At 46.4% G+C, this 15,184-nt stretch overlaps 1 protein-coding gene across 1 annotated transcript in view; it reads right to left on the bottom strand.

Moving 5' to 3' along the window:
- Nucleotides 1-13,469, bottom strand: part of LOC140395885 (urotensin-2 receptor-like) — a 48,047-nt gene extending 34,578 nt beyond the window's left edge. The window contains exon 1 of the mRNA XM_072483956.1: nt 11,999-13,469. Within this exon, the coding sequence (XP_072340057.1) occupies nt 12,006-13,076 (1,071 nt within the window). The 5' untranslated portion in view covers nt 13,077-13,469 and the 3' untranslated portion in view covers nt 11,999-12,005. The remainder of the gene's footprint in view (nt 1-11,998) is intronic.
- Between the last annotated feature and the right edge of the window lie 1,715 nt (nt 13,470-15,184).

Here is a 15,184-nt window from a genome sequence, read left to right as displayed (position 1 = left end):
AACCTCCCTGAACCCCTCGATTAGATTCCAGTCTGTAACTCACTCCTGGGTTTCTTTTATTCTATATATATATACCACCCCGAACCCCTTGATTAGATTCCAGTCTGTAACTCATTCCCGGGTATCTGTTATTCTATATATAAACTACACCGAACCCCTCAATGCGATTCCAGTCTGCAACCCACTCCCGGGTATCTGTAATGCTGTCTCTAAACAAGTCCGAACCCGTCGAATGGGTCCCCTCTGTAACTCACTAAAGTATCGGTTCTTCAATATATAAACCACCCCAAACCCTCGATTAGATTCCAGTCTGAACCTCAATCCCTGGTGTCTGGTATTCTATATATAAACCAGATCGAATCCCTCGATTTGAATCCAGTCTGTATCTCACTCCGGGGTATATGGTAGTCTATATATAAACCACCCCGAACCCCTCGATTAGATTCCTGTCTGTAACTCACTCCCAGGTATCTGTTATTCCATATAAACCACCCCGTACACCTCGATTAGATTCCAATCTGTAGCTCACTCCCGGATATTTGTAATTCTGAATATAAATCACCCCGATCCCCTCGATTAGATTTCAATCTGTAACTCACTCCCGGATATTTGTAATTCTGAATATAAATCACCCCGATCCCCTCGATTAGATTCCATTCTGTAACGCACACCTGGGTATCTGTTATTCTACATATAAACCAATCCGAACACCACAATTTGATTCCAGTCTGTAACTCACTCCCGCATGTCTGGTATTCTATATATAAACCATTCCGAACCCCTCGCTTAGATTCCAGTCTGTAACCCACACCCGGGCATCTGTAATTCTGTCTCTAAACCATTCAGAACCCCTCGATTAGATCCTGTCTGTAACTCCCTAAAGTATCTGCTAATCTATATATAAAGCGCCCCACACCCCTAGATTGGATTCCAGTCTGTAATTCACTCCCGGGTATTTGTTATTCTTTATATGAACCACCCCAAACTCCTCGATTAGATTCCAGTCTGTAACTCAATCCCGGGTATCTGTTATTCTTTATATGATCCACCCCGAACCCCTCGTTTAGATTCCAGTCTGTAACTCACTCCCGGGTATCTGTTATTCTATATATAAATCACCCTGAACCCCTTGATTAGATTCCAGTCTGTAACTCACTCCCGCGCATGTGTTATTCTATATATTAGCCACCCAAACCCCTCGATTAGATTCCAGTCTGTAACTCACTCCCGGGTATCTGTTATTCTATATATAAACCACCTCGAACCCCTCGATTAGATTTCAGTCTCTAACTCACTCCCGGGTATCTATTATTCTAAATATAAATCACCACAAACCCCTCGATTAGATTCCAGTTGTAACTCACTCCTGGGTATCTGTTATTCTATGTATAAAGCCACCCCGAACCGCTCGATTAGATTCCAGTCTGTAACTCACTCCCGGGTATCTGTTATTCTTTATATGAACCACCCCGAACCCCTCGATTAGATTCCAGTCTGTAACTAACTCCCGGGTATCTGTTATTCTATATATAAACCACCCTGAACCCCTCGATTAGATTCCAGTCTGTAACTCACTCCCGGGTATCTGTTATTCTATATATAAACCACCCCGAACCCCTCGATTAGATTCCAGTCTGTAACTCACTCCCGGGTATCTGTTATTCTATATATAAACTACCCTGAACCCCTCGATTAGATTCCAGTCTGTAACTCACTCCCGGGTATCTGTTATTCTATATATAAACCACCCGAAACCCTCGATTAGATTCCAGTCTGTAACTCACTCCCGGGTATCTGTTATTCTATATATAAACCATCCCGAACCCCTCGATTAGATTCCTGTCTGTAATTCACTCCCGGGTATCTGTTATTCTGTCTATTAACCACCCCGAACCCCTCGAATAGATTCCAGTCTGTAACTCACTCCCTGGTATCTGTTACTCTGTCTATTAACCACCCCGAACCCCTCGAATAGATTCCAGTCTGTAACTCACCCCCGGGTATCTGGTATTGTATATATAAACCACCACGAACCCTTCGATTAGATTCCAGTGTTTAACTCACTCCCGGGTATCTGTTATTCTATATATATATAAACCACCCTGAATCCCTCGATTAGATTCCAGTCTGTAACTCACTCCCTGGTACCTGTTATTCTATATATAAACCACCCCGAACCCCTCGATTAGATTCCAGTCTGTAACTCACTCCCGGGTATCTGTTATTCTGTATATACACCACGCCGAACCCCTCGATTAGATTCCAGTCTGTAACTCACTCCCGGGTATCTGTTATTCTATATAAAACCCACCCCGAACCCCTCGATTAGATTCCTGTCTGTAACTCACTCCCTGGTACCTGTTATTCTATATATAAACCACCCTGAACCCCTCGATTAGATTCCAGTCTGTAACTCACACCCGGGTATCTGTTATTCTATATATAAACCACCTCGAACACCTCGATTAGATTCCTGTCTATAACTCACTACATGGTATCTGTTATAAACCACCCTGAACCCCTCGATTAAATTCCAGTCTGTAACTCACTCCCTGGTATCTGTTATTCTCTATATAAACCACCACGAACTCCTCGATTAGATTCCAGTCTATAACTCACTCCCGGGTATCTGTTATTCTATATATAAACCACCCCGAACTCCTCGATTAGATTCCAGTCTGTAACTCACTCCCGGGTATCTGTTATTCTCTATATAAACCACCACGAACTCCTCGATTAGATTCCAGTCTGTAACTCACTCCCGGGTATCTGTTATTCTATATATAAACCACCCCGAACTCCTCGATTAGATTCCAGTCTGTAACTCACTTCCGGGTATCTGTGATTCTATATATAAACCTCCCTGAACCCCTCGATTAGATTCCAGTCTGTAACTCACTCCTGGGTTTCTGTTATTCTATATATATACCACCCCGAACCCCTTGATTAGATTCCAGTATGTAACTCATTCCCGGGTATCTGTTATTCTATATATAAACCACCCCGAACCCCTCAATGCGATTCCAGTCTGCAACCCACTCCCGGGTATCTGTAATGCTGTCTCTAAACAAGTCCGAACCCGTCGAATGGGTCCCCTCTGTAACTCACCAAAGTATCGGTTCTTCAATATATAAACCACCCCAAACCCTCGATTAGATTCCAGTCTGAAACTCAATCCCTGGTGTCTGGTATTCTATATATAAACCAGATCGAATCCCTCGATTTGAATCCAGTCTGTATCTCACTCCGGGGTATATGGTAGTCTATATATAAACCACCCCGAACCCCTCGATTAGATTCCTGTCTGTAACTCACTCCCAGGTATCTGTTATTCCATATAAACCACCCCGTACACCTCGATTAGATTCCAATCTGTAACTCACTCCCGGATATTTGTAATTCTGAATATAAATCACCCCGATCCCCTCGATTAGATTCCAATCTGTAACTCACTCCCGGATATTTGTAATTCTGAATATAAATCACCCCGATCCCCTCGATTAGATTCCATTCTGTAACGCACACCTGGATATCTGATATTCTACATATAAACCAATCCGAACACCACAATTAGATTCCAGTCTTTAAATCGCTCCCGCATGTCTGGTATTCTATATATAAACCATTCCGAACCCCTCGCTTAGATTCCAGTCTGTAACCCACACCCGGGCATTTGTAATTCTGTCTCTAAACCATTCAGAACCCCTCGATTAGATCCTGTCTGTAACTCACTAAAGTATCTGTTAATCTATATATAAAGCGCCCCACACCCCTAGATTGGATTCCAGTCTGTAATTCACTCCCGGGTATTTGTTATTCTTTATATGAACCACCCCAAACCCCTCGATTAGATTCCAGTCTGTAACTCAATCCCGGGTATCTGTTATTCTTTATATGATCCACCCCGAACCCCTCGATTAGATTCCAGTCTGTAACTCACTCCCGGGTATCTGTTATTCTATATATAAACCACCCTGAACCCCTTGATTAGATTCCAGTCTGTAACTCACTCCCGGGTATCTGTTATTCTATATATAAGCCACCCCGAACCCCTCGATTAGATTCCAGTCTGTAACTCACTCCCGGGTATCTGTTATTCAATATATAAAGCACCCCGAACCCCTCGATTAGATTCCAGTCTGTAACTCACTCCCGCGCATGTGTTATTCTATATATAAACCACCCAAACCCCTCGATTAGATTCCAGTCTGTAACTCACTCCCGGGTATCTGTTATTCTATATATAAACCACCTCGAACCCCTCGATTAGATTCCAGTCTCTAACTCACTCCCGGGTATCTATTATTCTAAATAAAAATCACCACAAACCCCTCGATTAGATTCCAGTTGTAACTCACTCCTGGGTATCTGTTATTCTATGTATAAAGCCACCCCAAACCGCTCGATTAGATTCCAGTCTGTAACTCACTCCCGGGTATCTGTTATTCTTTATATGAACCACCCCGAACCCCTCGATTAGATTCCAGTCTGTAACTCACTCCCGGGTATCTGTTATTCTATATATAAAGCACCCCGAACCCCTCGATTAGATTCCAGTCTGTAACTCACTCCCGGGTATCTGTTATTCTATATATAAACCACCCTGAACCCCTCGATTAGATTCCAGTCTGTAACTCACTCCCGGGTATCTGTTATTCTATATATAAACCACCCGAACCCCTCGATTAGATTCCAGTCTGTAACTCACTCCCGGGTATCTGTTATTCTATATATAAACCACTCCAATCCCCTCGATTAGGTTCCAGTCTGCAACTCACAACCTGGTACCTGTTATTCTATATATAAACCAGCTCGAACCCCTCTATTATTTTCCAGACTGTAACTCACTCCCGGGTATCTGTTATTCTACCTCTAAATCATCCAGAACCCCTCGATTAGATCCCAGTCTGTAACTCACTCCCGGGTATCAATGATTCTAAATATAAACCACCACAAACCCCTCGATTAGATTCCAGTTGTAACTCACTCCTGGGTATCTGTTATTTTATATATAAATCACCCTGAAACCTTCGATTAGATTCCAGTCTGTAACTCACTGCCGGTATCTGTTATTCTATATATAAATCACCCTGAACCCTTCGATTAGATTCCAGTCTGTAACTCACTCCCGGGTAACTGTTATTCGATATATAAACCACCCTGAACCCCTCGATTAGATTCCAGTCTGCAACTCACTCCCGGGTATCTGTTATTCGATAAAAAACCACCCTGAACCCCTTGATTAGATTCCAGTCTGTAACTCACTCCCGGGTATCTGTTATTCTATATATAAGCCACCCCGAACCCCTCGATTAGATTCCAGTCTGTAACTCACTCCCGGGTATCTGTTATTCTATATATAAAGCACCCCGAACCCCTCGATTAGATTCCAGTCTGTAACTCACTCCCGCGCATGTGTTATTCTATATATTAGCCACCCAAACCCCTCGATTAGATTCCAGTCTGTAACTCACTCCAGGGTATCTGTTATTCTATATATAAACCACCTCGAACCCCTAGATTAGATTTCAGTCTCTAACTCACTCCCGGGTATCTATTATTCTAAATATAAATCATCACAATCCCCTCGATTAGATTCCAGTTGTAACTCACTCCCGGGTACCTGTTATTCTATGTATAAAGCCACCCCGAAACGCTCGATTAGATTCCAGTCTGTAACTCACTCCCGGGTATCTGTTATTCTATATATAAACCACCATGAAGCCCTCGATTAGATTACAGTCTGTAACTCACTCCCGGGTATCTGTTATTCTATATATAAACCACCCGAACCCCTCGATTAGATTCCAGTCTGTAACTCACTCCCGGGTATCTGTTATTCTATATATAAAACACCCCAAACCCCTCGATTAGATTCCAGTCTGTAACTCACTCCCGGGTGTCTGTTATTCTATATATAAACCCACCCGAACCCCTCGATTAGATTCCAGTCTGTATCTCACTCCCGGGTATCTGTTATTCTATATATAAACCAACCCGAACCCCTCGATTAGATTCCAGTCTGTAACTCACTCCCGGGTATCTGTTATTCTATATATAAACCACCACGATCTCCTCGATTAGACTCCAGTCTGTAACTCACTCGCAGGTATCTGTGATTCTATATATAAACCACCACGAACACCTCGATTAGATTCCAGTCTGTAACTCACTCCCGGGTATCTGTTATTCTATATATAAACCACCCCGAACCCCTCGATTAGATTCCAGTCTGTAACTCACTCCCGGGTATCTGTTATTCTATATATAAACCACCCCGAACCCCTCGATTAGGTTCCAGTCTGTAACTCACTCCCGGGTATCTGTTATTCTATATATAAAACACCCCGAACCCCTCGATTAGATTCCAGTCTGTAACTCACTTCCGGGTGTCTGTTATTCTATATATAAACCACCCTGAACCCCTCGATTAGATTCCAGTCTGTAACTCACTCCCGGGTATCTGGTATTCTATATATATACCACCCCGAACCCCTCAATTAGATTCCAGTCTGTAACTCACTCCCGGGTATCTGTTATTCTATATATAAACCACCCCGAACCCCTCGATTAGATTCCAGTCTGTAACTCACTCCCGGGTATCTGTTATTTTATACATAAAGCCACCCCGAACCCCTCGATTAGATTCCAGTCTGTAACTCACTCCCAGGTATCTGTTATTCTATATATAAACCACCCCAAACCCTCGATTAGATTCCAGTCTGAACCTCAATCCCGGGTATCTGTTATTCTGTATATAAACCAGACCGAATCCCTCGATTTGATTCCAGTCTGTAACTCACTCCCGGGTATCTGTTATTCTATATATAAACCACCCCGAACCCCTCGATTAGATTCCAGTCTGTATCTCACTCCGGGGTATATGGTAGTCTATATATAAACCACCCCGAAACCCTCGATTAGTTTCCAATCTGTAACTCACTCCCGGATATTTGCAATTCTGAATATAAATCACCCTGATGCACTAAGCGTCAAGAACCACAAAGACATGTGAGACTTTAACCAACGCTTTAATACACTACATAGGAAGCTTACCCAACACAGACTACCCCAGACAAAATGGGCCCGGTCTCGGAAGTTGGGTCTTATACTTAACTCCCGGGGGAGAGGCCAAGGCGGAGCTCTCCGTGGCCAGGTCAGGTTACATACAGGTGACCGAACCTCTACAGAGCTACAGTTCAATACACAGTACCATACACAGGATTACAGGGCCACGTTACACACAACTATTATATAACTATGTACAATGCGAGGGAAGTACAGTGGTGTACCACAACACACCCCGAACCCCTCGATAGATTCCATTCTGTAACGCACACCTGGGTTTCTGTTATTCTATATAAAAACCAATCCGAACACCACAATTAGATTCCAGTCTGTAACCCACTCCCGCATGTCTGTTATTCTATATATAAACCACCCCGAACACCACAATTAGATTCCAGTCTGTAACCCACTCCCGCATGTCTGTTATTCTGTATATAAACCTCCCCGAACCCCTCGATTCGATTCCCGTCTGTAACCCACACCCGGGCATCTGTAATTCTGTCTCTAAACCATTCAGAACCCCTCGATTAGATCCTGTCTGTAACTCACTAAAGTATCTGTTATTCTATATATAAAGCGCCCCACACCCCTAGATTGGATTCCAGTCTGGAATTCAATCCCGTGTATCTGTTATTCTATATATAAACCACCCGAACCCCTTGATTAAATTCCAGTCTGTAACTCACTCCCGGGTATCTGTTATTCTTTATATGAACCACCCCGAACCCCTCGATTAGATTCCAGTCTGTAACTCACTCCCGGGTATCTGTTGTTCTGTATATAAACCACCCGAACCCCTCGATAAGATTCCAGTCTGTAACCCACACCCGGGCATCTGTAATTCTGTCTCTAAACCATTCAGAACCCCTCGATTAGATCCTGCCTGTAACTCACTAAAGTATCTGTTATTCTATACATAAAGCGCCCCACACCCCTAGATTGGATTCCAGTCTGTAATTCAATCCCGTGTATCTGTTATTCTATATATAAACCACCCAAACCCCTTGATTAGATTCCAGTCTGTTACTCACTCCCGGGTATCTGTTGTTCTGTATATAAACCACCCGAACCCCTCGATTAGATTCCAGTCTGTAACTCACTCCCGGGTATCTGTTATTCTTTATATGAACCACCCCGAACCCTTCGATTAGATTCCAGTCTGTAACTCACTCCCAGGTATCTGTTATTCTATATATAAACCACCCCGAACCCTTCGATTAGATTCCAGTCTGTAACTCACTCCAGGGTATCTGTTATTCTATATATAAACCACCCCAAATCCCTCGATTAGATTCCTGTCTATGACTCACTCCCGAGTATCTGTTATTCTATGTATAAAGCCACCCGAACCCTTCGATTAGATTCCAGTCTGTAACTCACTCCCGGGTATCTGTGATTCTATATATAAACCACCCCGAACCCCTCGATTAGATTCCAGTCTGTAACTCACTCCCGGGTATCTGTGATTCTATATATAAACCACCCCGAACCACTCGATTAGATTCCAGTCTGTAACTCACCACCGGGTATCTGTTATTCTATATATAAACCACCCTGAACCCTTCGATTAGACTCCAGTCTGTCACCCACTCCCGGGTATCTGTTATTCTATATATAAACCACGATGAAACCCTCGATTAGATTCCAATCTGTAACTCATTCCCGGGTATCTGTTATTCTATATAAAAACCACCCCGATCATCTCAATTAGATTCCAGCCTGTAACTCACTCACGGGTATCTGTTATTCTATATATAAACCACGCTGAAACCCTCGATTAGATTCCATTCTGTAACTCATTCCCGGGTATCTGTTATTCTATATAAAAACCACCCCGATCATCTCAATTAGATTCCAGTCTGTAACTCACTCCCGGGTATCTGTTATTCTACATTTAAACATCCACGAACCCCTCGATTAGATTCCAGTCTTTAACATACTCCCGGGTATCTGTTCTTCTATATATAAACCACCCTGAACCCCTCAATTAGATTCCGGTCTGTAACTCACTCCCGGGTATCTGTTATTCTATATTTAAACCACCCTGAACCCCTCGATTAGATTCCAGTCTGTAACTCACTCCCGGGTATCTGTTCTTCTATGTATAAACCACCATGAACCTCGATTAGATTCCAATCTGTAACTCACTCCCGGGTATCTGTTATTCTGTATATAAACCACCTCGAACCCCTCGATTAGATTCCAGTCTGTTCCTCACTCCCGGCTATCTGTTATTCCATATATAAACCACCCCGAACCACTCGTTTAGATGCCATTCTGTAACTCATTCCCGGGTATCTGTTATTCTATGTATAATCCACACTGAACCCACTCAATTAGATTCCAGTCCCATGTAACTGTTATTCTATATAAATCCCCCGATCACCTCGATTAGATTCCAGTCTGTAACTCTCTCCCACGTACCTGTTATTCTATCTAAAAACCACCCCGAACCCATTGATTAGGTTCCACTCTTTAACTCACTCCCGGGTATCTGTTATTCTATACATAAACCACTGCGAACCCCTCGATTATATTCCGGTCTGTAACTCACTCCCGGTTATCTGTTATTCTATATACAAACCACCCGAACCCCGCGATTAGATTCCAGTCTGTAACTCACTCCCGGGTATCTGTTATTCTATATATAAACCACCCCGAACCCCTCAATTAGATTCCAGTCTGTAACTCACTCCCGGTGTCTGTTATTCTATATATAAACCACCCCGAACCCCTCAATTAGATTCCAGTCTGTAACTCACTCCCAGGTATCTGTTATTCTATGTATAAACCACCCTGAACCCCTCGATTAGATTCCAGTCTGTATCTCACTCCCGGGTATCTGTTATTCGATATATAAACCACCACGATCCCTTCGATTAGACTCCAGTCTGTAACTCACTCCCGGGTATCTGTTATTCTATATATAAACCACCCTCAACCCCTCGATTAGACTCCAGTCTGTAAGTCACTCGCAGGTATCTGTGATTCTATATATAAACCACCCCGAACCCCTCGATTAGATTCCAGTCTGTAACTCACTCCCGGGTATCTGTTATTCTATATATAAACGCCCCCAAACACCTCGAATAGATTCCAGTCTGTAACTCACTAACGGGTATCTGTTATTCTATACATAAACCACCCTGAACCCCTCGATTAGATTCCATTCTGTAACTCATTCCCGGGCATCTGTTATTCTATATAAAAACCACCCCGATCAACTCAATTAGATTCCAGTCTGTAACTCACTCACGGGTATCTGTTATTCTATATATAAACCACCCCGAACCCCTTGATTAGATTCCAGTCTGTAACTCACTCCCGGGTATCTGTTATTCTATATAAAACCACCCTGAACCCCTCGATTAGATTCCAGTCTGTAACTCACTCCCGGGTATCTGTTATTCTATATATAAACCCCCCTGAACCCCTCGATTAGATTCCAGTCAGTAATTTACTCCTGGGTATCTGTTATTCTATATATAAAACCACCCTGAACCCCTCGATTAGATTCCAGTCTGTAACTCACTCCCGGGTATCTGTTATTCTATATATAAACCACCCCGAACCCCTTGATTAGATTCCAGTCTGTAACTCACTCCCGGGTATCTGTTATTCTATATAAAACCACCCTGAACCCCTCGATTAGATTCCAGTCTGTAACTCACTCCCGGGTATCTGTTATTCTATATATAAACCCCCCTGAACCCCTCGATTAGATTCCAGTCAGTAATTTACTCCTGGGTATCTGTTATTCTATATATAAAACCACCCTGAACCCCTCGATTAGATTCCAGTCTGTAACTCACTCCCGGGTATCTGTTATTCTATATATAAACCCCCCTGAACCCCTCGATTAGATTCCAGTCAGTAATTTACTCCTGGGTATCTGTTATTCTATATATAAAACCACCCTGAACCCCTCGATTAGATTCCAGTCTGTAACTCACTCCCGGTATCTGTTATTCTATATATAAACCACCCGAACCCCTCGATTAGATTCCTGTCTGTAACTCACTCCCGGGTATCTGTTATTCTATATATCAACCTCCCCGTACCCCTCGATTAGATTCCTGTCTGTAACTCACTCCCGGGTATCTGTTATTCTATATATCAACCTCCCCGTACCCCTCGATTAGATTCCAGTCTGTAACTCACTCCCGGGTATCTGTTATTCTAAATATAAACCACCCCGAACCCCTCGATTAGATTCCAGTCTGTAATTCACTCCCGGGTACCTGTTATTCTATATATAAACCACCCCAAACCCCTAGATTAGATTCCAGTCTGTAACTCACTCCCGGGTATCTGTTATTCTAAATATAAACCACCCCGAACCCCTCGATTAGATTCCAGTCTGTAATTCACTCCCGGGTACCTGTTATTCTATATATAAACCACACCGAACCCCTAGATTAGATTCCAGTCTGTAACTCACTCCCGGGTATCTGTTATTCTATATATAAACCACCCCGAACCCCTCGATTAGATTCCAGTCTGTAACTCACTCCCGGGTATCTGTTATTCTATATATAAACCACCCCGAACCCCTCGATTAGATTCCAGTCTGTAACTCACTCCCGGGTATCTGTTATTCTATATATAAACCACCCCGAACCCCTCGATTAGATTCCAGCCTGTAACTCACTCCCGGGTATCTGTTATTCTATATATAAACCACACCGAACCCCTCGATTAGATTCCAGTCTGGAACTCACTCCCAGGTATCTGTTATTCTTTTCTTAACCACACCGAACCCCTAGATTAGATTCCAGTCTGTAACTCACTCCCGGGTATCAGTTATTCTATATATATAAACCACACCGAACCCCTAGATTAGATTCCAGTCAGTAACTCACTCCCGGGTATCAGTTATTCTATATATAAACCACCCCGACCCCCTCGATAAACCGGGTGATGGCCTTACCTCGGTTTTATAAGGTGGCGTCTCCCGACAGCCCGGGTGAGGGATTGGAGCGCCGCCGCTCCGGGTTGGGCACTGCCGCCTCGGCCTTGCGGAATGTAGCCCCGGGGGCTGTCCTGTGGCAGTAGGGGGGCTGTGTGGCCCTCTGCCGGCCCCGGAGGTACTGCCGGTAGTTCCTGGTCAGCAGGGTGTAGAGGAAGGGGTTGACGCAGCTGTTGCCGTAGGTCAGGCAGGTCACCAGCTCGTTGATGCGGCTCTGGGCCCGGAAGGAGAGTTGGAAGGACGGCGTGTAGAGCAGGAAGAGCTGCCATACCCAGAAGGGCAGGAAGCAGGCCCAGTAGGTCAGGACGATGGCGAAGACCAGGGTCACCACCCTGAGCTTGGGCGAGCGGCGGATGGGGGCTCTGGTCTGCGCCCGCCAGTAGGCCCGAGCCAGGCCTGCGTACAGGTAGCCGATGAGTAGGCCGGGCCCGAGGAAGCTGGTGCCGAACAGCAGCGTCAGGTACAGCCGGTTGTCCTCCTCGCTCCAGCCCGGGGTGCACAGGCGCCGCGGCGCTCCCTCCTCCAGCTCCCTCACCTCCAGCTGGATGCTCACCATCATGGGCAGTGTCAGGCAGAAGGAGAGCAGCCAGACCAGGGCCGCCAGCAGCCGGCGGGGGGCCCGGGCCCTCCCCGTGGCGGCCTGCAGGGGTCGCGTGACGGCGGCGTGCCGCTCGCAGCTCATCAGGGCCAGGGTGAAGATGCTGGCGTGCATGGTGAGTAGATCGAGAGCCAGCAGGGCCCGGCAGCCCACCTCGCCGAAGGCCCAGTCCTTGACCAGACTGTTGTAGACGATGAACGGCACAGTGGAGAGGTAGAGCAGGTCCGCCAGCGCCAGGTTGACCACGTGGACGTACATGGAGGCGCTCGAACGCAGGGACCGGCACATCAGCACCAACGTGTAGGCGTTACCCACCACACCTGCCAGGCACATCAACGAGAGGACGCCGCCGATGAACGCGGGCACCGCCAACCCCTCGCCAGATTGCGGGTGGGCCTCCGACGAGTTGACAACGAATCCCGAAGCATTGATGGCCTCCATTGCCGTTCCGACTGGGCCCTGCCCCCCTGCCCGTCTCGCTGGCAAAACGGCACAGCGCGAAACCCTCTCGGAGACCAGTTGTGGAGTGCGAAGGCGCTAACACGTCGCGGCGTCCTCCCCCTTTCCTTCGCAACCTTCGCCCGACTTCAATTAGACTCGGAGAGAGTTCACAGTTTGGCCAGAGATTTCTCCACAGACTTCTGATCCTGCGGCGTCGCTCCCTCACTCTCTCTGTCTCTCTCTCTCTCTCTCTCTGCTCCGTCCCACCACCATCCCAGACATTCCTGACTTCCCGCTGAGTCAGGCAGAGACCCAGCCACTGATGTCAATACAGGAGATGGACAGACACACGCAGTGAGAGAGAAAGAGAGGCAGCGAGGGCGAGACAGAGAGAAAGAGAGAGAGGCAGAGAGAGGGAGAGACAGAGAGAGAGACAGAGAGAGAGACAGAGTGAAAGAGACAGAGAGAGAGGAAGAGAGGGAAGGAGAAAGAGAGGCAGACAGAGAGAGAGAGAAGAGAGGCAGAGAGAGGGAGAGACAGAGAGAGAGACAGAGAGAAAGGGAGAGAGGCAGAGAGAGATATTAGTTGCTATAAGGAGAGAGGAGACTAATTCCAAGGGGGAGGTAGGGTATCTTTCAGAAATAATGGAGACAATACCCGAGTCTTTACCCCAATTCTACCTGGCCCTCCAGGGGGAACTTGGATGTGCGTCTGAATTAGGGTGGTGTGTAGTGTGGGGGGTCCGGAGGGGGACTCACGGGGAGTTGGGTGTTCCCAGTGCGTCTGCTGTCTCTCGAGGGGGGTAGAGGTGGCCGGTGTGGAAGATGCTGTCTGAGGAGAGAGTGGCAGCGGCGCGTCTGGTCGACGGTACACACAGCCGCTGCTGCGTCAGAGGGTGGAGGGGGCGGATGTCGAAGGCACGGCAGGCGGGAGGTTAGCCACTCGATCAAACGGGCGTGTGGGGGGCCCCTTTCTGGGATGGTGTCGAGATTCTCGCGTGTCGTCGGGAGCCGCGCCCCAGGAGTACCTGTCCTGGGAGTGATTGATGGGGACAGTGTAGAGGGAGCTTTACTCTGTATCTAACCCCGTCCTGTACCTGTCCTGGGAGTGTTTGATGGGGACAGTGTAGAGGGAGCTTTACTCTGTATCTAACCCCGTGCTGTACCTGTCCTGGGAGTGTTTGATGGGGACACTGTAGAGGGAGCTTTACTCTGTATCTAACCCCGTGCTGTACCTGTCCTGGGAGTGTTTGATGGGGACAGTGTAGAGGGAGCTTTACTCTGTATCTAGCCCCGTGCTGTACCTGTCCTGGGAGTGTTTGATGGGGACAGTGTAGAGGGAGCTTTACTCTGTATCTATCCCCGTGCTGTACCTGTCCTGGGAGTGATTGATGAGGACAGTGTAGAGGGAGTTTTACTCTATATCTAACCCCGTGCTGCACCTGTCCTGGGAGTGTTTGATGGGGACAGTGTAGAGGGAGCTTTACTCTGTATCTAACCCCGTGCTGTACCTGTCCTGGGAGTGTTTGATGGGGACAGTGTAGAGGGAGCTTTACTCTGTATCTAACCCCGTGCTGTACCTGTCCTGGGAGTGTTTGATGGGGACAGTGTAGAGGGAGCTTTACTCTGTATCTAACCCCGTGCTGTACCTGTCCTGGGAGTGTTTGATGGGGACAGTGTAGAGGGAGCTTTACTCTGTATCTAACCCCGTGCTATACCTGTGCTGGGAGTGATTGATGGGGACAGTGTCGAGGGAGCTTTAATCTATATCTAACCCCGTGCTGTACCTGTCCTGGGAGTGTTTGATGGGGACAGTGTAGAGGGAGCTTTACTCTGTATCTAACCCCGTGCTGTACCTGTCCTGGGAGTGTTTGATGGGGACAGTGTAGAGGGAGCTTTACTCTGTATCTAACCCCGTGCTGTACCTGTCCTGGGAGTGTTTGATGGGGACAGTGTAGTGGGAGCTTTACTCTGTATCTAACCCCGTGCTGTCCCTGTCCTGGGAGTGTTTGATGGGGACAGTGTAGAGGGAGCTTTACTCTGTATCTAACCCCGTGCTGTACCTGTCCTGGGAGTGTTTGATGGGGACACTGTAGAGGGAGCTTTACT

The sequence above is a fragment of the Scyliorhinus torazame genome, chromosome 19 (genome assembly GCF_047496885.1).
Source record: "Scyliorhinus torazame isolate Kashiwa2021f chromosome 19, sScyTor2.1, whole genome shotgun sequence".
Taxonomy (NCBI): Eukaryota; Metazoa; Chordata; class Chondrichthyes; order Carcharhiniformes; family Scyliorhinidae; genus Scyliorhinus; species Scyliorhinus torazame.
The sequence above is the reverse complement of the archived record's forward strand: the minus strand, read 5'-3'. Positions and strand labels throughout refer to the sequence as shown.